At 42.5% G+C, this 27,994-nt stretch overlaps 1 protein-coding gene across 5 annotated transcripts; it reads left to right on the top strand.

Annotated features, from left to right (window-relative positions):
• The first annotated feature begins 32 nt into the window (after positions 1-32).
• taok2b (TAO kinase 2b) lies at positions 33-27,927 on the top strand. 5 transcript variants are annotated; one of them, XM_084342157.1, is made up of 20 exons: positions 36-576; positions 3,693-3,833; positions 4,997-5,068; positions 5,169-5,270; positions 6,363-6,408; positions 6,518-6,614; positions 6,904-7,017; positions 8,324-8,415; positions 8,578-8,671; positions 9,765-9,846; positions 10,620-10,787; positions 12,109-12,315; positions 13,120-13,334; positions 13,548-13,725; positions 13,810-13,938; positions 14,048-14,251; positions 14,547-14,786; positions 20,186-20,407; positions 23,442-23,624; positions 24,349-27,927. In XM_084342157.1, exons 2-20 carry the CDS (start codon positions 3,702-3,704, stop codon positions 25,285-25,287), a joined length of 3,516 nt encoding a protein of 1,171 aa, XP_084198283.1. In that variant the 5' UTR covers positions 36-576; positions 3,693-3,701; the 3' UTR covers positions 25,288-27,927. The 5 variants fall into 5 exon arrangements, with proteins under 5 accessions (XP_084198280.1, XP_084198282.1, XP_084198281.1 ...); XM_084342158.1 differs by having other exon boundaries at positions 37-576; positions 20,186-20,398; XM_084342156.1 differs by having other exon boundaries at positions 35-576; positions 13,548-13,938; positions 20,186-20,398.
• Positions 27,928-27,994: the final 67 nt, after the last annotated feature.

The following is a 27,994-nucleotide window of genomic DNA, read 5'->3' as shown; positions in this document are numbered from 1 at the left end:
GAGCACTTCCGTTTTCCTTTCGGCTCCCGCCCCGCTCCGCCATCATGAAGTCCTGAACAAAAACGGATGAGAGTCGAGCAAAATGGGGATAACACGGACTTGAGATGAAATCCGCCGACAACACTAACGTAATGACAGTACACAGTGGAGCACGGAGCGGACCCGTGGAAATTAATGAATCAATTTCCCATTGAAAACGTCCCAGGCAGCTCCTGGCGTTACGTTATTTAGTTAGCCTTGTAGCTAACTGCAGCTAGAGCTAGCCTCAGATTTTCTTTGGAAGACAGCTCTGCTGCTAGCTGGCTGGCTCGCCTAGCTGGCAGGCGTCAGTCAGCTAGCTGTCACTTTAATTGACTGGCACTTTACTCATGTCAAGTCGCGTAGACGCGCTAGCTGTCCAATTGACTGGGAGCATCAGGATGGAGAGGGGTTTGTGTAAAAGCATCGACAGGCAGAATGTGGTTTGTTCGTGTTGAATAGACACCAGTGCCGAGGAAAGGGGAGTGAGACCAATATTTTCCAGCCAGGCCAGTTAGCTAGCTCCCGAGCTAGCTACAGTGGATCCCAAAAGCCACGGTAAGACATGTTATAAATCATTCAGCATGCTAAAGCGGCCGAATGCGCCTCCCTGCCTCCGTTTGCAGGGAAATGAGCAGCTAGCATCATGAACTACCTAATTTTCAGATCATGGAGTCGTTGACATTGACATGCAGGCTTGTTGTTGGCCTGCAGCCTGAACACCCAGCCGGTTTGAGTTGTTGTTGTCTACTGTTGAATATATGTCATGCATTTCTTTGGTGAGCAAGAGCAAAGATAGCCTAATTGCCCAGCCAAGTGCAAAAGCCATCTAGCTTGCTCAGCTGAGATGTACATGATACTGAATGCAAGCACCTACCTACATAATTACTTCTGTGTCTCACCAGCCAAGGACAATTTACATTTTATATATACATATTTTTTAAATATACCCAGGGTACTCCAAGATTGCAAAATTGCTCGTAGGTGATGGAGATAATGTTGGATGAAACCACATAATTGTAGCATATGTTTGTGTGTCTGAGTATGGCAGGGATGTGTGAAAAATATAGACTGAGAGCTTTCTTCAGGCTTGATTGCAAGATTTAAAGAACTTCTCATTTTCGAAGGGAACCAAATGCTTCCTCTTTTGACACCGGCAAAACGGCCATTAGAGGAATGTTTCATATGATGCCTGGTCGTTTTGAAGTGTTTTTCAAATGCTGACACGAAGGTCCAGCTGTTACTGACCACAATGTGGAGCATGAGTTCGCCCTGTGACAAAATCCAAATATCCCATGTAACACCCCACGCCAGGCTGCTAACTGGGCAGTCGGTGCGTCACACAAATGAGCTACTGCTATCTGAACTACAGCTACTCTTACAAGCATACAACATGTACAGTTAATATATACATTTAAGGAAGAGTTTGAGCTTCGGTATCTCCTTCTCTTTCAATGGGAGACTGAAATTGGAGATGCTGGTACACAACCATCACTAACATCGAATCAGTATGACATATAGGCCTATGTCATATATATATATATTCGTATTTGAGTAAATGCTCACACTCAAATCATACAAAACCCCTTAGCGACACAGATCAGGCCTCAAAATCCTCGAAAAAACAGCGTAAGTGGATTTTGAATTGTAGTAGCATACATGCAGTATAGTAATCATGGTGCAGTAATTTGAAAAATCCTGTTTTTATGATTTCTAATGCAAAATAATTTAAAAATTACCCACAACTTTAGAAATAAAAGAATATTATGAACAAGCTTGTTTGAAGGCAAAGGCAATTTACCTCTTTAATTTTTCCTGCTATATTTTAGGAGTTTACAGTCACCATACACATTGTCTCAGTGTGTATAGTGTTGTATTGCCTGACCCTATAGGGACTAATACAAAATACCAATTAAGTGATCAGTTTCATCCTGTAGTATCCTAATCTAAGTTTACAATAGACACATCTTTATTACAGAATGCCTTATCTGATTGTGAACACCACTCCTTTGGCTCTATTTCCATAATTGGTGCGGAAACCTCTGATGACCTTTTTCAGACAGATATCAAACTCTGTAGTGGTTCCAGGTTGTTATGCGATAAAAACAAAGGTAAAACTTGTGGTCACACCGTTTCCTACGCAGCAGGCAGATCCTGGGCCTGTTAAACTGGTTGGCACTTTACTTTATTGCGGGGAAATTTGGCCTGCTGCTGCTTTTCAGAGAGATTTTCTGTACACGGGCTAGTCGGATAAATCATCGAGGCTGATGTTTAAAAATGTCCCGCTTAGTTTGTCACAAAAAACAAATCTAAGGGACCTGTATCAAGATTGATGATTATGTTTTTAAAAAATACCATCAGCTGTTATATCATCATGTCTTACTTTGTCTTACTGTACAGCCATTTCGTGTTGGATTCTTCTCACCATCATGAGATCTGCTGTGATTGATTTGTTTGATATGTGCGATAGTCACATTGCAGAGCATGCAGTGTAATGAGGTTAATCAGACCAACCATGGCTCACTAAACATTTTACTGCTTGCGAGAAATTAATTGCTTTTTCATAACAAATCTTAGAGACGAACCATGTAAGCAACCTGGTATTTCAGCCCGATTTGATTGTGTTTTATTGACATGTGCTTGCTGTCAAACTGCCATGGCCTCCAGTGTGCGGGGTGGTAAAGGACCAGCGAATGACCAGTCAAAATCATTGTCAGAGAGGATTGTTATGTTTAGTGCACAATAACGACGTGGATTTTTGTCAATCTTGCTTTAACGCGAGGAAAACGAGAGAAACCATTTAAAAAAAACAATGGCTGCAACTGCCATTTAAGGAAATTTCGATATCTCAATAAAACATTGTGCGCAGCAAAAACAGTGGCTCATTTCTCCCACAATGGAAGCTAAAAACTGCCTATGACTGTATCTGGTGAAATTATGGTAATTAACTGTTCTTGAATATTGTGATGTTGATCGTAAAAAAAAAAGGGAAAAAATGCAGTGATGTTAAGATTTGCCAGTATTGTTCAGCCTTATATTTCTGGTAGAGAGACAGATGGGTGATGATGGATGAATGAATGGGTGGGTGGGTGGATGGATGGTCATTTGAAGCTGATGGGCACTTTGATATTTTCCATCCATTTGAGGCAACACAGATTTGCATTTTTGTGGTGTTACACAGTTTAGATGCAGCTGTAGAGCAGGGTTTGCTTTTTACACATGAACTGAGGTGATTCAACCCTGTGGGGTGGAAAAGCTAACAAGCTGCAGACTAACATGTTGATCTTTGACATCCAGAGAAAATAAATATAGATATACACACGTTCGGTTAGAAGGTGCTCCTTATAGTTGTTAAAGTGCCGGTGTATTCCAACAATGTACTGAAGAGGAATGACAGGCCAACCACTTTAGAGTACTGGATATTAAGCTACATCAATATTGATCATTTCCTCAAGAGATCCAAGTGTTAATTACAAGTGACACACCTTTTTATTCCAAATCTTTATTGAGTTTAACAAGGTTAAAACTCTCATGTCTCATAGATATATAGATAGATTCATTGCAGTAACGCAGGTTTCCATATTTCCTTGGCGGCTCACGTTTCCATCACAACTGTCAGTAATCCCCCACAAATAGCAGACGCTCACCCAGTATGTCTCTTCGGCGCTCACCAGGCGCTGGCCATGCCGTCGAGTGTGCGGGCCGGGAGCCTGAAGGACCCGGAGGTGGCTGAGCTTTTCTTCAGGGAGGATCCTGAGAAGCTCTTCACGGACCTGAGGGAGATCGGCCATGGGAGCTTCGGAGCGGTCTACTTCGTGAGTTACTTTTTCGCTGTTTGAGATATTGGCGCCACAGTTGGCGTATGTGTTTTAGCCCTTGGGTGTACGTTTTTTGTCAGTGCAATATATATGTGATGACCTCGTACTTAAATTGAATTAAGATGCTGGTATCCCCTTTATAGGACTAAATCGTATGTCTTTCATTTATGTCAGTGATGATATGGAGACCCCAAACTAGGAAAAAAAAGCTATTAAACTGTTGAATGCGAAGATTTTGAATGTCAGCCCTTTTCATACTTGACAGAAATGTAAAAATGTTGTAGTGTTGATTTCCGGTAATAGTGATTACTCATCTGGGGGATGTTTGGACTACTAATCTTTATCTTATCTTTATCTTCAGACCTTAAAGACCAAATTGAACTAAAGTTTGAATTTGCCTTACTTTTTAAGTAACATTATACAAATAAAAGTAATCATGAATATCATTATATTCTGAAATGTGTTGATTTGCTTCTATTTTGTCTAGCACTCAGACAAAATGAGTAATTTCAGACAAACTCAAGATGGAAGTTTGTCACTATTTTTGTCATCGTATAGACAAAAAGAAATTTAATTTAGTTTAGTCAGTAATTGACAAGTGATGGTACAACCCAAAAATCCATCAGTGAGATGCAGTCACACGTGATTGATGGTATGAAAAGGTAATCACAACAAGGGAGAATGGCTGACAGACAATAATAAGAGTGATGTTGTGGGTCAGAGAGACGTCTGTTAGACAGGAGGGAAGGCGGCGGTGGTGGTGATGGTGGTGATGATGGTACTGTCAATAAGAACACAAAGTGGATAAACCTCATCAGCCGAAGATGAAAGGTGGCAGGTAAAAGCATGGTGTGAGTCAAGGACAAAGGACAAACTCTGAAGCGGGGGATGAAAAGGCCTGTGTAATGAAGGGTGAAAAGGAGCTAGTCATGGATGAAGGGATCGACGGGAGAGGGCAGAAGAGAGGAGAGGAAGCAGGCTTGGCTCACAGAAATCTTTGTTTTATGTAATAGTGATGTCTTTGTTGGGACTGATGCAAAAATGACCGAAAAAACCCTGCGTTTTTTTACTGAAATCTACTGGTTCAAATACATTTTCTGCTCCCAGAAAGACTTAAAAGAAGTAATTTATCCAGTTCTCTATCACCTTTCCACTTTTAGGCCCATGACATCCGCACAAATGAGGTGGTGGCCATCAAGAAGATGTCCTATAGTGGCAAGCAGTCCAATGAGGTAGGAGCTAATCATTAATATATACAATATGTTGTTCATGTAGGATCAGTTTATCAGTCAGGTTTGCTCATCAATGATTGTGGTTTTGCTTCTGCTCCAGAAATGGCAGGATATCGTCAAGGAAGTGAAGTTCCTCCAGAAGCTGCGCCACCCCAACACTGTTGAGTACCGTGGCTGCTATCTGAGAGAGCACACAGCATGGGTGAGTGTGTGTGTGTGTGTGTGTGTGTGTGTGTAAATGTAAATGGATTGTGCTCTACATATCTACAGCAGCTCTGTGAACTGTCTGTCACATTCATGAAATCCATGTACAAAAGGGGCTTCTCAGTATGTTAATAGTGTTGCTTTGGTCCCTGTGACATACAGAACAAACGCTAAAACAAAAGCATAGTTATCTTGTAGTTCTTTGTATTTATCCTTGCATGACTCTGATGTTTCTGATGTAATCAATGGAAAAAAAAGGAGGAAGAAAACTCCATTACCACTGTCTCCACAGTAAACGATCTGCTGAGTGTTTGATGGTGATTTATTTCTGCTTCGGAACATAACCGCCATGAAACCATTATCAGATCAAGTTTTATTTCTCTCCTATACCCATTTTATTTCTCTCGCTTCTTTCTCATTCACTCTTTCAACAACAAAGCCCTACTTAAAAGACAACAAGAAAGACAACAAGAAATGGAGACCCCTCGTCCTAATATCCATTGTAGTTTTTCTATGAAATGGCCCCCAAGTTATAGTTGGCACAGAGCCTGTGCTCAGCCGATCGCTGATGTTCAGCCCTGAAAATTCAACATTCACCTGCACCTTTATTCCTGTTTACAGTCATTTACATAATGTGTTAAGAAATTCAGCTGAATTGTGTCATTGGGAGCACCTAAATTATTTGCTGGTGCACCTAATGAAGTAGTTAGGTGCACCAGATTGCAATTATCTGCTGTATTGTTTAAGTATTTTATGATAATTATGTTTACACTTGTATATTCTTACTGTACATAATGACAGATAATGCTAATGTGACACATTTATCTTGTCACGTTGATCAACTATGTGGAGGCTTCAGACCTCCATTTTGATTTGGACATGAGAGCACTTTCCTGGGCTCTACCGTTCACCATCAGCTCTCACACTTTAATAACTGTACTGGACTCTCAGGAAAAAGTGCCTCGAGTCCAAAAAAACCCTTTCCATTCGGTTCAAGTGTGTAAAACGTCCTTAACATCAAGTGTGCTCCTGGGTTAGGCTCCCTAAAATAGCAGTTGGTTTTTTAACACACCCTCTGCCTCTCTCCTAGCTGGTGATGGAGTACTGCTTGGGCTCAGCTTCTGACCTCCTAGAAGGTAAGTACAAAAGAACAGAGATAAATGAGTGATTAATAACACCTATTGAGTTAATTAGACGTTTCACATAAACAATGCCTGATACCGTCTAATATCTCTCCTCTCTCAGTCCACAAAAAGCCCCTCCAGGAAGTGGAAATAGCTGCCATAACCCATGGTGCATTGCAGGGATTGGTGTATCTTCACTCTCACAACATGATTCACAGGTAGCCCCCCATTCCTTTTCTCACTATCGGTATCTATTCTGCTCTCCCTGCCCACACTTCTGACAGGAGACAAAACAAATACAGGGGAGAAAGCACAAACTGTGCTGCCTAAGATAAGCTTATGCAATGGCGAATGTACTTACACACTTTGCAGCAGCACATTTAGGTGCGTCGTGCTGCTCCCCAGCCTCTAACAATACATTTTTAGATGTCTCTCTGTGTGTTTTGTCTTACTCACAGTTTTTCCTGACCAGTCATTTTCTGTTATCTGATCATTTGTGCCTCTCAGGGATGTGAAGGCAGGAAACATCTTGCTAACAGAGCCAGGTCAGGTCAAACTGGGAGACTTTGGCTCTGCCTCCATTGTTGCCCCTGCCAACTCCTTCGTGGGAACACCTTACTGGTAAGACGTCAGACTTTTTTTTCCTCGCAGCAGTGCCATCCTTGTCATTAGATAATGCTTTGAGAAGTTACCCCCATGTGGATTATTAAGAATTACACCAAATAACGATCCAGAAAAGCGTGCACCTTGCTCATGTCAGTAGTAATCAGCTTTTCCAAACAGGAACAGTTGTCAACCATTATGTAGTATTCCCCATCAAGCATGTCCACATATCATGATCCACTTGAAAGATGTTTTTGAAGTCGTATTTCTTAAGAGTCCAGCCCTGCTTGATTTAGAGACGGTCCTGGTTGCCATGGTAACAGCAAGTGTGGTTTACCACTATGGGTCAGCAAACACTCCTTGAGCTGCTACTTTGTTTTGACCGCCGTCTTGTTTTTTTATAGATGCCTTTTTTGATCAATGTTCACGATTGCGCTAACCACGATGACAAATATGTTGTTTCCTCTCACTGCTCACTTGCCCCCACGCAGGCTCAGTGTAGAGAGTGAGCAGTAAACGAGTGAGGACGTTAACAATAAGATGAAATTATGCTGGATTACATGCATGCATAATATTATATGGAAATTCGGGTGCGGGTTGTTTAGCATCCTCATCAAAGTAGTGGTCTCTACATCTTGAATCCAGCGAGGTCGCAGTGCAGAATATGGGATCGGACTCCATTAAGCGTTTGTTTACAACCTCTAATAATGTGGTCTCTGTTGTTTCAACACCGGCCACTGGCCTCGGTGAATTACACCTTATTTGCAGATAAGCCGATGGCAGTCAACAAGGCGCATGTCTGCCAATACCAATGTTAGGCCCATAAATCGGTGCAATCCCTAGTTTTATTTGCACTACAGCAGGCTTCAAATAGCGACGACTCGCCTCTGTCTGTGCTTCACGTGTTGTTACACTTGTAAAGCGAAAACGTTCCAACAAGGTGTGGCGACAGTCAAATTCATTCAAAACATGCAGCAGAGCAAACTTCAATCTGCAGAGTAACTTAAGTTTTAAACTATGAATTGATCTTATTGTATCACAACACTCTTATTTGAGTGTTGAGTATTTTACTGTCAGTAAACTAATCCTTTCACCGTACCCGCATATTTCCCTCAAGGGCATCAGATTCCAGCGTTCATCAGCTACAGGTGACTGTTGTTATTGTACATGAGGCAGCCTAACCGTCGTCGTGTTCGTGTCTATTCATGTGGTGAGACGCTTGGGAGGACAGTGAGCCCTGTGGTGGTGCTCTCTGTTGGTCCAGGATCAAAGGAAAAAAAAGAGCTGGAAATGGCTGAATTGCTTTGTTGTATCCTCCATGCAGGATGGCCCCTGAGGTGATCCTGGCCATGGACGAGGGACAGTACGACGGGAAGGTGGATGTGTGGTCACTTGGCATTACCTGCATAGAGCTGGGTAAGACGCAGCAATTAAATGGTCCACAAATGTGTTTTTATGTGTTCACAAAGCCAAAAGCATCAAACCCTTTTCTTTGCTTTCTCCTCTTTTTTTCTTTCTTGCTCTTTATCTGCCGCTCTCTGTGTCCGTCACGCTATGTCGTGCTTTGTCACTCTCTAGCGGAAAGGAAGCCTCCTCTGTTCAACATGAATGCTATGAGTGCCTTATACCACATCGCCCAGAATGAGAGCCCTGTGTTGCAGTCTAATCACTGGTGAGCGTCAGCCCTAAGCAGTCTATGTCCTTTTAGGCAAATAAGACTTTTGTTGCGTTGTGAGTTTGAGTTATGCTGCTTGGGATTATGTTATAAATGTTGCTTTTGTAAAAGAGCTTCCAATAGTATTAAGGCTCTTACAACGTCCTGCTTTTAAAAAGGTTGAGGATTGATTGAATTTATGATGTTTGCAGCTTCAGTTTCTTGTAGTTTGTATGAAGCATTTGGTCCTTTCAGATCTCAGTAAATCAAGAAGCACAAATCAAATGGTAACAATGGTTTTATTATTTCTGATCCTTATAAACTAAAAGAGTCTGGTAAACAAAATAAAATGTCTGTGTGATGCCTCAATTTGCTGTCAGAATAAGCATCTGTTAAAATGTAGTCATTATCTACTCAATTTCATGCCAGTGGAAAGTCGGGGGGGAGGTTTCATAGTCCACAGAACATTTCTGGAGCTTCACAGCAAAACAGCATAGCAGCATTCTCCTAAACAGCATATGGGGACTTGTTTTAAAATGGCTCCACACAGCTCTTTAAGAGTAATTAACGTCTCTAGAAGCCCTGTGATCCTTAATTGATCTGAAAAAATGTCATTTCAACCCTTTTTGAGACAAAATCTTTACTGTAGCTACTAAGCTACTGTCTGAAGTGGGTGCACAAACTTGACCGCACGTCGAGGGTGTAAATAACTTCTTTTCAAATCAATGTAATCTTAGCGCTTTTGGAGACTTTCATCATATGGAGCCATTGTATGTTTTTGTTGGTTTGTTTTGGGGTTATTTATTTGTTTATTTTACCTTTTTAAAAAGTTCTCCATCTACTTACGTTGTTTAGGGGAATTCTGCAATGCTGTTTTGCTTTGAAGCTCCAGAAATGTTTTGTGGACGAGCAAATTTATGGCTGAATTTTCATTTTCGGGTGAACTTATCCTTTTAGCTAAATGCAACTACAACATTGAAACAAAATTTAAATATTATATTTTAACATCACCTAAGTAATGTTACTAATTAGACCAACTGAATTCATGAATCTTTGTTGCAGACGTAACACATGCAGGCTTCTTTTATAGTGACAATTTTATCATTTTCAGGTCGGATTATTTCCGCAATTTTGTGGACTCCTGTTTGCAGAAGATCGCCCAGGACAGACCTACCTCTGATGTGCTGCTCAAGGTACAAAGCGTCAAAAGAATTGTTTGATGTCGTACATGAAGGCCGGCAGAGACATGTGATCATCTCTTTGTTAGGGAGCGTCTTTGTGATCAATCAAGAGGAAGTCTGAAATGTAAAACAAGGTGCTCCCCTTTCTCTTCACTTACAGCCAGATGCAAATGCTATAGTTATCTCTCTTTACAGTCGTTGCTCCAGTTGGCTCAAGTCTGCGCTGGCATAACAAGCAGGTCAGCTCGTGGCTGTTGGGGAAACAAATTATTTGCCGAGCACTTGAACTTCAAAGGGAAATATCAAAGGGGAGTGGAGGTGTAATGTGTGATCATCATCAGGAAGTAGGAAGAGTAGTTTAGTTTATTTGCCACTTTGTGCCAAAAATGATGATTCATAGGAACTTATTTGTGCAAAATATTCTGATTTGGTCAATTGAAATCCATAGTGACACTGTTTGTCGCAGATTTTATCATTTAAAATAAACACTTTTACACTATATTGCGTGCTGAGCTGAGACAAAGCTGCACTGCACCAACCAGATCAATAAAAAAGGCATGAAGTTACACAAGAGTCAACTGGGAATGATCGCTTCTTGACAGAAGAGGCTGCAGGAGCCCCTTCTCCTTTCTGCTACATTATTTATAGATGTTTTAGTGAAATGCTCCCTTTATAGGAGGAAACAATCAAGATCTTGATCTCTAAAACCTGTGACTATTCAGTAGTTCACCCCGTCTCTGTCCTTTTCTTTCCACCCTGTTATGTCGTCCTTACTGTCTACCCAGCACCATTTCCTATGCAGAGAGCGTCCCATGACAGTGGTGATGGACCTGATCGCCCGCACCAAGGATGCTGTCCGCGAGCTGGACAATCTCCAGTACCGGAAGATGAAGAAAATCCTCTTCCATGAGGCACACAACGGTCCCGCACCAGAGGGAGGCGATGAAGAAGAGGTAAGAATGGGATGAAGGAGGAGGAAGAGACGTGGGGTTAAAAAGTCAGGCAGGGTAGAAACGCAGTGACTAATGGAATATATAATGACTGCTGTTGACTTTTAATAAATGTTCATTTTAAATAATTTTGATCCTGATCTGACTCCTGCAACAAGGAGTCAGATGCAATACTTAATACATAGATGTTGACTAAAATTCTATTGAATTAACAGCTGTAGCCTCTTAAATGTGACACACCTCATTTTTCACAAGCTACTTGATGGAAAACTGGATGTCCTGGCTCAAAACCATAACTTTTGTGATCTTAAATAATAGAAATGATATGAATAAAAGTTGAACTGGAGAAAGTAACTCCTGAAAAGATGTATCACTCTGTCAGAGCTGTGAATGCTACAGAAACACTCATAATTGTGCAGTGGTGTGAAAGAGTGGAGCTTCTTCCCTCACAAAAGACCAGACAACTTTATTTAGGCCAGTAATCTGATTACCCATGGAATTAATGTTAATTAAGGATAAACGGATGTGACCAGCTGCCAGCAACAAAACATCCAGCTACTACCTGGATGTGTTTGCTCTTTGCTAATGAAAAATAGAGAGGTAGAGTCAGAATTTAGCAAATCTTGAATTTGGCCAATCTGGGTGTGAGAACTCTGAGTCACTCGCACCACTGCGCCAAATGCATCCACGTTCACACACTCGAATGCATAAACAAAACTTGCACCGTAGAGGCTGTCTGTCATAAATGAGCATTTGTTCAGCTTTATTTTAGGCGATCCTTTGAAACATACCCCGATAGGCACCGATAGTGGTTTGCTTTCAGTGGTCTGAGTGAAACAGTTTGCATTTCCTGCTCACAACAAGAATGGAACAAGAACACGTTTGAAAAGCCTTGATTAAAAGACTGTAGTGGTCTTTTGTTCATTACTGCATATTCCACTTGGAAATGCTTCAAGTTCCTGTAGTAATGTTTCAGAGTCTGTGAAGGAAAACAGCTGGTTTCAGCATCCATCCTGCCTTTGTAATGTACTTCTCAATATATCGTGAACTGAGACCCCTTCCTCTCCATACAAAGGCCTTTGTTTCCATCAGCATTTAATTCCAGTTGGCTGTTCCCCCCAAAAGGAAACAGAGGAATTCAGAGAATGTGGGGCTGCACTTGTGTCACTGTTAGTTTGTTTCATATTTTGCTCTGTCTGCTCAGAAGGGTTTTCATCTGATACTTTCAGCATAAGACATAAAGATTCACCGTCCTTAAAGTGTTGTCCTTCCCCAGAACCTTTTAACCCTTTTACCTACACTTCCTCTTCTTCCTCTCCCCCAGGATGTGGAGCAGTATATGCTGCGCACCGGCACAGTCAACAGCATGGAGAGCTCCCACTCTCTGCCGTCCATGTCAATCAGCGCCAGCTCCCAGAGCAGCTCGGTCAACAGCCTGGCAGACGGCTCCGACGACAGCGGGGAGATGGCCATGATGCAGGAGGGAGAGCACACCGTCACCTCCAACAGCTCCGTCCTGCACAAGCCCCTGGTCAGTCCAAATGTCCAAATGTCTGTAGGTGGGAGTTCGAAAGTCCTGTCCCCCTGCAAACCCCACAATGACCATCAGTTTCACATCAAGCGTAGCGTTTAAAGAGAGAACCAACTGGTTTTCTTTTCTCAAGACTTAAATCATAATAATATAATAGAAGTAAAACTCATTAGAAGATGCACAGGGTGTCTGCAGGTCCTTTTAAGAAGTCTTAAAACGTCTTAAAATGTCTTAAATGTAATATATATTTATATATTTTATAAATATTAGGTCTTGATAAGAAGTCTTGCATCTGAATTTGTGAGGTCTTCATTGGTTTTAATTAAATTTATCCATCTTTTAGTTTCCTTTTGTTAAAATGAGCTGAGTTCTTCTGAATACGACACTTCTTGATCTTGATAATGTCTTTAAAAGCTTGAAATTTAAATGTCTCATACTTGTTGACACCCTGGTGCGTCAAATCAGTTTTAATTAAATGCTGGAGTTGAACAAACTACTGTGTATGTTGGCTACATGTGATCCACAGGGACCGATTATACACATGCTGAATTGCACCACCTACAGGAAATAGAAGGTAATGGCAGCACTAGTTTTGACCACAGTAGACATGTCAGTGTTGCCACCTACAGTGCAGAAGAAGAAAATCACCACACAGCAACCACCAACTGCTTGGTTGGACCACAGTCATATTAGTTAATTGAACAGTTTTTAGTACTCCTTTTAAGATTTAGTTAAGAGATAAGTCAGTTAAAAATTCAAACAACGTAGCTCACTTCTTTTCTTCCTCTGCTTGGTCTCCTGTAGAGCCATGACAACATCTACGACGATCCCTATCAGCCAGAGGTCGACTCGCAACAAGAGGCTTCGTCTGCTGGTGGCGGCGGCGGAGGAGGAGGAGGTGGAGGAGGGAGGCGCCGTCGAGGCAGAGACCATTTTGCCACAATCAGAACCGCTTCGCTCGTCACCCGTCAGATCCAGGAACATGAGCAGGGCTCGGCCCTCAGAGAGCAGATGTCTGGGTAAGGTGGCCATCGCAAATCAGGGTTTTTATTCAAAAGGAATGGAAAACAACCGCCTGTCAAGTTTATGTGTGTTGCTCCTAATCATAATGGAAATAAAACAGCCTTAATGTTTGAACTTCAAAGAAAACCTTCAGTGAAAATCTTGTAAGAAATTAAATGATGTGTCGGCATCTCTTTCTAGCTAACTTCTTGTTATGCGTCTCCTCACAGTTACAAGCGAATGCGGCGGCAGCATCAGAAGCAGCTGATGGGCCTGGAGAACAAGCTGAAGTCAGAGATGGACGAGCACCAGCTGAGACTGGACAAAGAGCTGGAGAATCAGAGAAACAGCTTTTCAATGGAGGGAGAGAAACTGTCCAAGAAGCACTCGGTCATAATGGATAAGGAGGTGAGCCGCTGGAGGAGGCATGAAGGAAGTTTGCCACTTGTGTGCTTCTCAGAGAGACTCATAAGACTGTTTTGTTTTTTTCAGACAAAGGCAGTCCTCACTGAGGAAAAGAAGTTCCAGCAGCACATACTGGCCCAGCAGAAGAAGGAGTTGACCAGTCTGCTGGAGTCCCAGAAGCGGCAGTATCGGCAGCGCAAGGAGCAGCTCAAAGAGGTGGTTCTACAATATACAGACAGCCTAGATCGTGTAGCTTGCTATCTTTCCTTTTCGTTATATACTGCTGTTCTTTTTGGTCATTGCTTTTAATTTATTTCCCTTCAAGGAACTGAATGAGAACCAGTCGACACCAAAGCGGGAGAAACAAGAGTGGCTGGTGCATCAGAAGGAGTGTCTGCAGCAGCTGCAGGCAGAGGAAGAGGCGGGCCTGCTGCGACGGCAGAGGCAGTATTATGAGCTACAGTGTCGCCAGTACAAGAGGAAGATGCTGCTGGCACGCCACAACCTGGAGCAGGATCTGCTCCGAGAGGTACCATTTTTAGATGGTTGGATCAACAGTTCACTTCTCCATGAAACATATTTTGAACAGGTAGCAGTCCAGACAAACAGCCACCTTCAAAATGACTCAACTCCTTTAATTACAATTGTTTAAATTGGGTATATTTATGTACTCGGTATTAAGTGTGTATAATATATCTCATGTATAAAAAATATACTTTTAACTAAAAGTAAAATATTCTTATAGTCATTTAGACAAGTGTGTTTTTTGTGTGTTCTTTGATAATCTTCCTCTCGCTGCCTCTTCATCATCTTCTCTTCTCCAGGAGCTGAACAAGAAGCAAACTCTGAAGGACCTGGAGTGCGCCATGCTCCTGCGTCACCACGAGTCCACCCAGGAGCTGGAGTTCCGCCAGCTGGGCTTGGTGCAGCATACGCGGGCCGAGCTGATCCGCACGCAGCACCAGACGGAGCTCACCAACCAGATGGAGTATAACAAGAGGCGCGAGCAGGAGCTGCGTCAGAAACACGCTGTGGAGGTCCGCCAACAGCCCAAGAGCCTCAAAGTGAGTGAGAGCACCCAGGGCCCGGGGTCTCCCGAGGAGGGAGAGGGCCAGGCTGCAGGGGGGCCGAGCGGGGAGGCGGAAGTGGAGATGGAGGTGGAGGTGGAGGAGTTGGAAAAGGAGAAGGTGGTAGCTAAAGCGATGAATGATGGTCAGGATGAGCTTGACGGAGTAGTATTAGAACTCAGAGATGAGGAGGTGGAGCTTGTGAGTGTCCCTGTGGTAGAAAGAAACGATGAGGTAGATGAAGACAATCAACCAAAGGGAATTACTGAGGGAGAAGATGAGGATGAGAAGGAGGAGTGGAAAATCGGTGAAGAAGGCGCAGAACTAAGGGAAGTAGAGGGAGTGCAGTGGGAGGACGAGGATGAGCACAGTAAAACGACACATGTAGACACCGATGACGAGGAAGAAGAGGGTAGAGGTGTGGCCGACGGCTGTCCGTCAGAGCTCATCTCCTCTCTGTCCCCAGAAAAGAGACGGCTCCGCGGGCGAAACATCGACGAGCTGTCCGAGTTTTACTTCCCCGACACTCAAGAGCTGGAGCCCATCCCCACCTCACCCCCTCCTCCCCCTCCCCCTGCCCAGACTTCTCTTCCCTCACTCTTTTCTCACGCCATCTGTCTCCTGCTCTCCTTCTCGGTCGCTGCCCAGCCCTCCAACATCACTCTGCTGCTGCTCTCCATCTTCCTCCTCTCCCTCCGTCGCTCTCCCCCTCTGCCCTCGGTGGCCTCCCTCATTCTCTCCGCCGAGCTCGCCTTCTTGGCGCTCTTCTTCTCGTACCTCTTCCTTCGCTCCTGCTGCTCTCTGTCTCTCTCCACCTACCTGTCGCTCAGCCTCTGGGTGAGCGGCCTCTTCAGTTTAGGTCTGTCCTTCAGTTTGGGGATTTATTACATCCCCATGATTTTGATCTCAGCCTCCTTCCTCAGCTCTCCCTCCCTCTTCCTCTCTCTTTACCTGGTGGTGGTGCTGGTTGTCAGGCCGGCCCGCGATTTCCTCCAGCACGCACCCCGCAAAGTCAACCGCCTCTGCATGCGCGTCCTTTTCCGCCTGCCTCGGCCCCTGTTCGCCATGTGCCAGTCAGTCCTTGGCGGTATGGCTGAGCGTAACCTCTATGAGATGTTCCCCAAAGCAGGGCGCAACTGGGGTGTGCGCCAGTCCAAAATCCCTGTCCCCTTGAAGAGCTTGCCTTTAGAGTATCAGGCTCGCTGCAGGAACACCTCTCCCTTGGCCAAGGGCCTTCTGTGGGTGAGGCGGTTCAGTAGGCGTCCCCTCGGGGTCCTGGCAGACCTGGCTAACTCTGTAGTGTTTAAACTAGCCAGACAGCTCCTTATAAAGCTGCCGCCCAATGTCAGAGTCAGACTCGAAACTCTGGGGCTCGTGAAGAAGGAAATCCCGAGCAGGCTGCCCCGACTGCTGCCCAGGGAGATGAGAGAGAGGAGGCAGAGGGAGAGGAGGAGGAGAGAGAGGGAGAGGCAGAAGAGGGTGGAGAGGGAGAGGATGTTTCGCGATGAGTCGAGGTGGGAGTGCGGGTTGAGACGAACTTCATCTGGAAGGTTTGTCAGGTCGAAAGTACGGCCGTGGAGATAGCAAGAGTGTGAGTCGAAGGAAAGAGTGTGACACGTGTGCTGGTGGTGTGTGTGTGTGATCATGATCATGCTCCATTGTTCAACCGTTGTCTGTGTGTCTTTTTGATTTGGGCCCACGTGTCTCTCTTGTTACATGATTCCCAAACTGGTTTTTGGTCACACATCTCCAAGATGAGACATATTTTCCCTGCACACTTGTATCTGTGTGCACTGGCTGGAAGTGATTTTGGCTGTTGAAGCTTTTCCAAACATGTGTGCACACAAGCTGTACTGTCGATTCAGCAGTTGTTAACATGCAGCTGAACCCATGGTTACTGTACCAAAACCCAGTGAAGTTTTAACATTTCATTATTGTGCTTTTTGTAAAAGTTCCTTTAAGTTTCTTTAATTTTATTATTTTGCTCTTAATTTGTAAGACAATTATTTTTATGGTTATTTTTGAGACCGTTTTTGTGCAATCTTTTGTTTTTCTTTATTAGTGGTCTTACTTCATAGGGCGCACTGTGATGTCAGTGCTCAGAACAAATATCACAGTGTTGCGTAGCGTCAGGGCTATAATTCACTCCCCAAAGCTGAATACTGTGAAACATAAGAAAAATACTTCTGCTAACATCACCCTGAACACTAGCTCCCTGTCAGTATAAAAGTGCAATAACCAGCTCAGTAGAAATATCTGGGACCACTGTAGGACCATCATTTATGTTTGGAAGTCAAAATGGAAACTAGTTAGCGGGTTTGACTTAAAATAATCAAGTTGGGGCCAAGCTGCAACATAAAGTCTGTCCATTTCATCGTTTCATGTTAAGACATCGTTGGATGTTATTTCCAGCTGTCAGATTCTAGTTAGATATACACTTCTTATTGCACGTAACGCAATAATCTTATGATTTACCGTGTAAACATTTAGATATTTCCCCTTTTTAATAATCATATACATACCAGTTGAGTGCCTAGTTACAACAGTTTGCACAAATGTTAATAGTCTGTTGTGAAGTGACATCCTAAATTCATAGTGGAAACAAAGAAAGCTGATGTACGGATGTACTTTGGAGTAGTATAATATAAACAAAAGAAACCTATTTAATATTTCAGTGTAGCTTAATTTATATGAAGCCATATAGACAATCTTTTGAGACACGCAATCTTGAAATAAGTCCAAAGATTGATGCAACTACTGAATGTGAACGTTAAGATTGAGACTATCATATGAAGAGGATATCCAGAAAAAGCAGACAGCTGTTTGCGTTTGCACTGTTCCAAAGAGCATTTAAAAAATACCAAATTTGGGAGAACAGATCACTTCTATTAAACCTGTAGCCTATGAAACGTCAAAAAAGTGTAGTAGTGAAAAACTGTCTGGTATTAAGTTTACACTGATATGTAACGAAAACAAGCATAAACTCCTGTGTTGGTAGAAGCTGGAACCAGAGAGCGTTTGGCTTTTATTCACTATTTTTGCTTTAAAAAAAGATTAATGAAAGAATTAATCGCTTATTAAAACAGCTTCCGATCATTTTCACTCCTTTTCAGACCAAAACTTGACAGTTTAAAGTGCTGTTTTTTTTTATATCTTATTCTTTTGCAAAATTCAGGACTTGAACACCAAAATGCTCTGATGTTTACATTTAATTGAATGAAGTCAAATTAACCAAATATAGCTGAAAGTATAGTGAAAGTATAAGGATTTTAAAATGTGCATATCTGCAAGGGAAGTCTGGTTAAGATGAGTAAAATGCTTTAGTGCTTATAAATGCTGTACATGTAGGAAGAATTGCCCTGTATGTCAACGAAAGGTCGACATTTGAGCCATTTACATGGAGGAATATTACTGAGTAGGAAACCTCGATCTTAACTGTATTTGACTCTGAGGGAACAAAGAATAAGGCACTTGTTTTGGGTGACCTGTATTTGGGAAGTCGAGCTTTAAAAAAGACATTTCACAACAAACATTGTTTTATTTGAATGTAACTTATTTGCCATTGATTTACATTTGTGTTCCAGTATCAGTTATTTCCTGATCCTCTGTGTATGTTTACATGTTTGTATCCTGTTTTGTTTTGTTGTGACACCGTCTGAGAGTTTATATCACCTCGAGTTTTTTTTTGTTTTGTTTTTATATATTTAATTTATGCAGTATTTATCAGATTAGTACTGCATTATGTTTGGCAGCCATTTTGTTATTTTATTCTCATTTTAGCTGCATGAGTGTTGGCTTACTGTATGGCTGCGTGCTCGCAAGCATAGATAAAAAAAAATATTTTGTCATACTTCCAGATTTTTTCTTTACACAAAAAATAAATTCTTTTGTGTGAAAATCATTGTCTTGTTTGTTTTTATGATTTTCGTTTCCATTATTACCGTGTCTTCATTTGTTTCCTTTTCCCCTGATTTATTAGCCGATCGTCTCGTATATAAAAAGATCCCTTTTACCTTTTTGTTCATCATCATTCCTCCTGTATCACCACACATTTTATCTCTGTTGTCATCTGGTGTGCCCTCCCCTTTGTCTAAAATCCAGCAAAGAATAATGCCAGCAGAATCTGTGACTTTAAGTGCTATTTCTAACCAACACATACGGTTGAAATATGTTAAAGACTGGGTGTATAGTCATGCATAGGTCTCACTAGTAGACTGTTTTGTTTTAATCATCATATTTACCAAATCACAAGTTTAGTTTTGAGTGAATGAAAGTAAAAAATAGTCCTTAGATCTTCCCTAGATTTTTATTCTGGATGAGTTTGTTTCAGAAACATTCAATGCTGAGTCATTACTCAGAAGTGTCTGAGTTAAGGAGGCACTGATGTATTGGCCAAACATCAGTAGGAAGTTGTACTCTTTCAAAGATGGTGTAATGAAGAAATGAATGACTTAGTCATAGTTCAGTTATATTCATCATGAAGGTTTCTTTGCTTCCCTTGCACAAAATGGGAGAACAAAATAACAACAAAAATATCGACATCTGCTGTCGGCCATATTGTTATTTTAAACATCAATATTGACACAGAATGTCGCAATCAGTGAATCAGTAATAATTATTTTCAGTTGTTAACGTTTTCTGTTCTATTTAATAATATCCCCCTGGAAAATGCACTGAAGGCTTATTTTCATCTACATCTTGAATTAGATTTATGAAAAAAGCCCGTGGATTGGCCCTTTAAACACTTTCCTGTATGTTACATTTTATTTCAACACTTGTTCTTACATTATTAGGAGTTACTGACTGAAAAGGCCTGTGTTGCAATAAAATCATTGCATCCATTTACACTCATTCAATGACAGTTTCAGAGTTTCAAACACTTTTTGTGTTCGAGGATTGGATCGGCCCGGTCTGTGAGTTGAATTCAAGTATGTAGTATCATGTCTTTAGTTTGCAGCTGACGGCCAAAGATCCTGCATTTACAACGTTTTACAGCTGTGGGCAATATATCACACTAATAATTAAGCAGCAAGATGTAAAAACAGCAGCGCTCAGAGAACCACTCGTGTTTCAATGCATTCAATTTGTCGTACTTTCAAAACAAAGGCAGACGTAGTGTGTGAGTGTACAAACCCTTGTCACTGGCTGTGATGGTGGCAAAGATTCTACATTTGACAGGTATTTATTCTTTCAGTTGTGATTACTGATGTTGTAGATTTATATCAGTCATGTCAGCTAGCAAAACTGAGAGCTGTTAAAAATGTCTTAAAAAATGTAAAAAGTCACATTGTTTTGCCTGATTTTCTGTATTTAACACCTCCATCAGCATGTTCGTATATAAAAACCACAGGAGCACTTGAGCCCAGCTGCCTCCGTCTCTCTCCTCTCTCCTCCAGTCCAAAGAGCTACAGATTAAGCGTCAGTTCCAGGACACCTGTAAGATCCAAACCCGTCAGTACAAGGCGCTGCGCAACCACCTGCTGGAGAACACGCCCAAGTCGGACCACAAGGCCGTGCTGAAGAGGCTGAAGGATGAGCAGACCCGTAAGCTGGCCATCCTGGCAGAGCAGTATGACCACTCCATCAATGATATGCTGTCCACACAGGCTGTGAGTAAGGCAAGGAGACGTCGTTCACTTCACACTCGCACCACACCACCACTGCTGTGCCTGGCCTGGGGGCCGTCCTGCCCGACTGTCCGTCCGCCTGCCTTCCTGCCTGTCAACAAGCCTCCACCTGGTCCCTCAGTGTTTATCACCACCTAAACCCACATTTCTCTGTTTTATACCTGTTTCCCCTAGAAATAGTTCTGTGCAAGTCCTCTTCCAGACCATCCTTGTCCTTGATTTTTTGGGAGAAATGCTCATCCTGTCCTGCCTCCAGGGTGGAAAACTGAGCAGTGATGACATCTTAGTTCAGAGGACAAAAGTTACAATCATGTAAAGAAAGACCTCAGAGCTAAGAACGCTGATATTCAGCCATATAGTAAGACTAATAAAACCGTAATTACACGCAAATGTCATCAGACTCAAGTTGTACGGTTTAAAAAACGAGGTTTTAAAATGACAGTGAAACCAGAGATTTCATCTTATATATTCGGCACGCTCTTCTTGGTCAAAACCTGCTGCCTACATTACCCACAATGCAACTCAACAGCCGGCAGTTTGGTCGGTAAGCTCACTTCTTTCTAATTCACACACATCCCAGACTTTTCTTCAGACACTGACCCAAGTGACATCATTCATTCACATAAATAAACTTTAATGTGTAAAATTAGTGGAGTTACCCTTTAAATATGACCTAAATCATCTTTCCAATGCATTGTTAAATAAACCTTGATAAGCTGTATACAGTGTGTGTCACATTTAAAACTACGTTGACATGAAGATGGCAGCAAACTGAGATAAGCCCAGTTCTTTTCCTTTTAGGGACGGTGTGGAAATTATTGTCAGGATGGAAAAGTGAGGGTGTTCGGTGTTTAAAAGGAAAAAAGGCTTAACAGTTACATCAAACATTTTTTTTTTGTTTAAATGTATTTAGAGGACACTGACCCTGTATCAGGGCTTTACTTTGCCCTCCACAATTACAGGAACTATAGCTGGTAGAGCCATAATGGATCTTTATAGTTCAGTGGGGATTAAACATTATCTCTTTAAAGAGCGCATGATTTTTTCACTAGCTAACAGTTGCCTTTACTTTATTCTGCGTCATAACATTTAAATGTATTATATCGATTCAACCTGTGATGTAATCCATGTGGAGCATAATCCAACATGTTCAGGTGAATAATGGGTGAAGTGAGAAGAGGTAACTGTGGTGAAAACTGTTACTTTAGTAGCTCTTACATTCAAACATGCAGGTACGTTTAACATAGTATAACTAATTCCACTTCCAATGTGCAATTTTGGCTATTTAAAGAAAAATGTTTCATTTACAGATAGAGCTTGTAATCAGGGCTGAGTTGAGATATTACGGAGTCAAAAGGAGGGTTCAAAGTAGTTATTGATACCCTGGAGAGCAGTGGCGGAGGAGATATTACAGCATTTTACTGTTGTATTTGGCCGACATTAAGACTTGGAAAAAATAACTATGAATTTGTATTATTCCTTCCTTAATATTGGAAATTTTGAAGTTTGATTTTCTTCTCCAAAACTACAAAAGGACTACTTTAAGGAAAGTGAAAATTCCTGGATTCATTCCTTTATCTGGATCAGCAACAAAGGTTAATGGGGTCTGTTCTGGGCCCAGACCCATCCTCCATCCAAGTTTCGTGGAAATCCATTTAGTAGTTTTGTGTAATCCTGGTGACAAACCAACCAACCAACCAACAAACGGACACGGGCCGAAGCATAACCGTCCTGGCGGAGGTAATAAATATTATTAAACTGTTAAAGTCAGGTACAAGTACTCGAAATTTGTACTTAAAGCTTCTTCCCTCAGGCTTTGAGAAGTCTAAATCTGACCTGGCAATAAGAATCTTCTCGCTGAAGGTCTCGATTGCTTATTTGGGTCATATAGAGTGATCAGCTTTAAATTAAGACTGTTTCATAACCAATTAAAAGTTCCTTGTAGTAGGTTTTAATCCAGTTTTTGAGTAACATTCCACCACTGTTGCTTTTTAAGTAGTCAAATCATTTTCCTACAGCCCCTCATGGCTAAACTCTTCGCTGATCCACTGCCCTTGAAGCATTAGACTCATTCACACACAAATCCCGGGCTTTTAAATGAATGAAACATAGTAGGACGGGATGGGATGTGACAAAATGTCTCGCTCCTTTCGATGACATAACGCTCCTGTGCCACTTTAATTACCTCACATGGCAGCCTGCCACGTAAGCCCAGTAAGCCAAATCCCTGCTGCCCTTGTTTGTCCGCACATCTACTCATGCTGTGGTTAAAATCTCTTTGGGAAGGTTTCCCGCTCGCTGATTAAACTGAGTCCTGAGGTCAGAAAAAAAGATATGTTTCAAATGAAGAATGTCTTTTGAAACAAGATTTTAATCTGTTTCCTGGAGCCAGGCTTTAAGACAGGCATCATGTACACACAGTACACACAAGGAGTCGACATGTTTATATTATACTCATTTATTTAGATAGCTTTTACCATCTTTTATCTACAAGTTTATGAAACGATATCTCAATAATAAAGACACTGACATACACAAATTCTTACATTGGGGAAAGACATTTTAATCAGAAGAGAAAAATCTTTTTTTTTATGACTGAATAAACTGACAATTTCATAGTGTTTCACGTTGTTTATATTTGGCGGACCCTGCCACCTTTCTAGCTTCAAACAGAGAGCAGCTTGTTTATTCAGTTATGGAAAAAATAAATAATTCTGAGTTTGTATTATCACCTCATTAATATTGTTGTTAGATAGTTTGAGTTTCTTCTCCAAAACTACATAGTGCCCCTTTAATACCATCCTATTGAATACAGCATATGCAGGCCCAGACTGATCAAAGTTGCACCTGACAAAACACTGATCAAACAAAACTCTCCTCTGCTCTCTTGTTCATCTCCCTCTCTCTCCTTCACGTCTCTAAACTTCTCTGCTCTACCCTTGTCAACACTAAAGCACAATTTGCAGCCCACATACGCCAAATCCATTTTTCATAACACTCCCTCTTTTTTTTTTCTCCCTCTCAGCTGCGATTGGATGAGACCCAGGAAGCAGAGTACAAGGTGCTGCGGATGCAGCTGCAGCAGGAGCTGGAGCTGCTCAACGCCTACCAGAGCAAGATCAAGATCCACACCGACACGCAGCACGAGAGAGAGGTCAAGGACCTGGAGCAGAGGGTGTCCATCCGCCGGGCCCTGCTGGAGCAGAGGGTGAGTGTACTTTGGAAATTACTTCCATGAAGGAAAAGCTCTTTAAAATATAATCTTCATAGCAGTATTAGCTTTTGCAAGATTTTTGTTGTCCTATGTCAATCCTCCATGATTTTCACATCAAGATTCTCTCACAAGCTGTCCTGGAGCTTTCAGTCATATCGCACAGCCTTCTTTGTTTGCAAAAAAAACAAACAATCCTACCACAAGGTCTACTTGTAACTAGCAGATGTGTAATTTCAATCATATCAGAAAAAAATGGAAATTTGAACATCATTTCAATGAGAGCTGGGCAACTCCATCTGTTAAGAAAGATACTGATCAAGAGCTCCATGATGATTTACATTCATTAAAGAACCCATATTATTAAAAGTGAGACTTGCGTTTCTTTTTTAATAATAAGTCAGGTGTGGGTGCTATATAAATACTGTGAAACTACCAAAGTGCTCAGTCCAAAGAGAGAAGCACATAGCCCGTATTCAGAAACTGTGCCTGAAAATGAGCTGTCAGGATATCTGTAACATTGTGATGTCACAACTATATAGCCACGCCCCCAGCATGGCTGTGGATAGGGGAAAAATGCTAAAAACAAAAAAGCGGCAAAGAGTTTCACAATTGAAAATGCAAGATTTTGATTCTAGAATTAGGAAAATATTTCAATACCATTATCTTTCGTTTAAAGAGAAATGACATTGTGTTTTCATGTGTGTTTTTCTTTTCCTAGATCGAGGAGGAGATGCTGTCCCTGCAGAACGAGCGCTCTGAACGCATCCGCACCCTCCTGGAGCGGCAGGCCAGCGAGATCGAGTCCTTCGACTCAGAGAGCTTGCGTCTGGGCTTCAGCAACATGGCGCTGTCGGGCATCCCGAGCGAGGCCTACCCCATGCAGGGCTACTCCAACGCCCCGCCCTCAGCCTCCCGCTCTGCCAGCCACTGGAGCCACGGCATGCACCCGCAGAACGTGCCCCCGCAGCAGCACTCCCGCCGCAGCCACAACAGCAGCAGCAGCAGCGGCATCAGCAGCGGCAGCGGAGCCGGGGACCGCAGGAGCGAGTCCTCCTCCCACGCCCTGGGATTGGCCCTGGGGCTGGCCCGAGAAGGGAGGGAGGTGCACCACTCGTCCCGCTCCTCCGCCTCTTCTTCCTCTTCCTCCTCCTCCTCTTCCTCCCACCACCAGCGCCACCACCTGCCCCAGCACTACCACCACCAGAGCACGCCACAGCTCTACCGCGAACGGGAGCGAGATCGGGATCGAGATAGGGAGCGGGAGAAGGAGAGGGAGCGGGAGTGGGCCGGGGTGCGAGGCTCCGGCGGTGACCTGGCCCACCCACACCCCCTGCCCTTCTCCCATCACCTGCCCTCACGCTCCTCCTCTCAGTCCCTGGCCATGCTACCTCCCCCACCACCCGCCCCTCCCTCTATCTCTGGCCCATCCTCCTCTTCCTCTTCCTCCTCGTCCTCGCAGGGGGGGATCTACGGGGGCGGCGGGCTCGCCGTGCGCGGTGCCCCCAGCCTGATGGCGCTGAGAAACAGCCCCCAGCCTCTGAGGAGGACGGCATCCGGCGGAGGGCCGGGAGGAGCCGGGGGCAGCGACGGCGTCCTGAGCCGAAGCACCTCAGTCACTTCGCACATCTCTAACGGCTCCCACCTCTCCTACTCTTAGACGGCAGGAGGAAGAGTGCGGACAGGGTGGTAGCTTGAAGGTGGGAGTGATTTAGGAAGGTAGCTATCACAGGGGGCATCTCAATACTCTCAGCTTGCCGCCTTGCCTCGTCTCGTTTCTTGGGCAGATCTCTTAGAATAGCTTGAGGATTTAGGGATATCACCCTTTCCTTTTTAACCCACAGAAAGGCGATGAGATCAGTCAGAGGCAAAGAGAGGTCAAACTGACATTGTTGAGCTGCTTCCTGCTTCTTTAGACTCAGGGTGGGTAGAGAGGTTTTCTCCCATTCTCACAGGTATCAAAGAGGAAGGGAGGAATGTAACCACCTGTGATTCCACTGGATTAAGGCGATATTAGATTTAAAAAAAGAGGAGGTTTGTGTTTAATGTTTTTATCTTTGTTACCGCCTGTATAAAAGTGAGACAGGAAGTGTGTGAACGGAGGGATATTTTTGCCTTTTTTGTCCTCCCAGAGCTGCAGAGATAGAGGGGACAGCAGCCATGTCTTCTTCTATGATGTTCTATGCTGGAATGGAGAAAGAGAGAGGGAGAGACAAGAGGGAGGAAAAAAGGAAAATGGTGTTTTTTTCGCATTGTGTATGTACTTGTATGTAGTCCGTAGTGTCAAGATATATCTAGCAAGCACTCGTAACTTCTGCTCCAGTGAGGAAAAAGGGGGTGAATCACAAAAAGATGGGTTACTTTAGTCTCCAGCCTGCTGCGAGGTTGGGGGGGAAAAAAACACTTTTTATTGATTTAAAAACAGTTGATGTTTTGTTGATTTTTTTTGTATTAAGTGTATAAAAAAACACAAAAACAAGTTGCTTGGAACGTCACCAATGCCTTTAAGGGGTTCTTAAAGGGATGTCGTGCCATCAAAATTTGTATTTGATGACTGCAGGATGATTTAAATGCGAATACGCAGAATGTTTGTAAAGGCAAGAGACTCTGCAGCTGGGACGAGGAGAAACATTTGTGTGGACGTGTACAAAAACAAACGAAAGAAACAAAAAAGAAAAAAAAAAAAGCTTTCCGGCATCCATGACATATTGAGTATCTAAACAACATAGGTGTCTACGGGGGTCACTCCAATGCATGAGATAGATGTACAAAAAAAAAAAAAAAAAAAAGCATTTGTAAACATGACCGAACACATTTGAAATGTACCGTACCTGTCCAAGTCTCACTGGCATTTAAGATCACTCGTCCCACATTTTTTGATCTTTACTGTACATATTTATGGGAATATTAAAAACAAAAACAAGTCATTGGTTTTATAGAGTAACAAAGATAATGATAGTAATTTTGATATATTCAAATGAGTATTGAATTCAAGATTTAGAGCGACAACTCCAACCGCATTTTCTATAGGTGTCAATATTACCATAACTAATCCTGATGTAATTGTTGTTGTAATCATGTTCACATTTTTCTCGCGACGAAGAAAAGGGCCCACTTTTACTGTACAAAAAATAATAGACGATAAAAAAAAAAAAACTGTTGCATTGTCAGGTATGGTGTGTGTTCAAGGTATTAATGATTATTAATAAGGGGTTATTATTAATAATTGTTAATGATTTATGTATGTGTGTCGAGCGGTCAAGTCTGGTTATATTGCCACTTTTTTTTAAAGACAAAAACAATTTTAAAAGACACTCCTACAACAGCAACACCCCCCCACTGTTCACATGAACTCTGACCTCCTCCTCTGGACTAAAAAAAAAACAATTGGGCACTGGAATGTAAATGCTGGTTTCCTTTTTATTATTATTATTATTATTATTATTATTATTATTATTATTTATTGGTTTTCAGTTCAGGTTTCCTCACAAGAACCTCTGGAGAAAACAAAGAGATGTGCACAATCCTAGCTGATAATCTGACTGCTGAAGGGTGCAGTGTGTGAAGAAGAGGAAGAGGAAGAAGTGAAAGGACAGGCGTCGACTGAGCTGCTGTGAAGGTGCACAGCAGCGGTGACCGCAGCAGCCCGTCCTCACTCAGACAGACACCAGTAATCAGTGTTTCATGAGCTTTTTTTCCCCCTTTTCGTGGGTCATTTACTTGAAGGAAATCAGAAATAACTGGACTTTTTTCTTGTATTGTTTTTTTTTTTAATTTTAATTCAAAAAAACAGAAAAAGAAAAAAGATAATCACCCTGCTGTTTGTATGACTCAGAAACACCAGCTCAAGACAATTCCCTGTATAACCTACTACTTTATGCTTGGTTGGAAATCTCAGTGCATGCATAAACTCCTTATATAAACTAAGACTGGCGGGTTTTGGGACGGTCCTTTGTGTTGGGGGAAATCGGTGTGGTAGTGTTTTTAGACGGGTTGTTGTCAGTGTCAGAGGTCGTGGCGACGGCGGCGGCGGCGACACAGGGGAGTCCCACTTCCTGCGTCATCACGCCCGGATGGAAGATGAAGACGAAGAAGCAACGCAGGCTCATCTGTGTTTTGCAGAGTTTTCGGGGAGGGGGGGTAAGGCCGGGTTGAAATCCTTATTATTAAATATCCAAATCAAGCGATTCCAAGCTTGAGGAGGAGAAGGACGAAGGGTCTTAACACATGTATTGGAAAAGAAATGGGGTGCTTTAAAAAGTAATTTAAAAAAGATAATAAATTGATATTAACACATTAACTCGTCTTGATTGGATGTACTTTACTCAGATGGCACCATTATGATTACAGGGCGGCTACTAGCTGAA

This window comes from Pagrus pagrus, assembly GCF_965226575.1.
Source record: "Pagrus pagrus genome assembly, chromosome: 21".
Taxonomy (NCBI): domain Eukaryota; kingdom Metazoa; phylum Chordata; class Actinopteri; order Spariformes; family Sparidae; genus Pagrus; species Pagrus pagrus.
Note: the sequence above shows the minus strand (reverse complement) of the source record. Positions and strands in the feature narration are given on the sequence as shown.

Coding starts and splice junctions, on each gene's coding strand:
- taok2b (XM_084342154.1), top strand. CDS start 3,702: ATGCCGTCGAGTGTGCGGGCCGGGAGCCTGAAGGACCCGGAGGTGGCT. Junction 3,834..4,996: donor GCTTCGGAGCGGTCTACTTC/GTGAGTTACTTT, acceptor TTCCACTTTTAG/GCCCATGACATCCGCACAAA. Junction 9,847..10,619: donor CCTCTGATGTGCTGCTCAAG/GTACAAAGCGTC, acceptor CTGTCTACCCAG/CACCATTTCCTATGCAGAGA.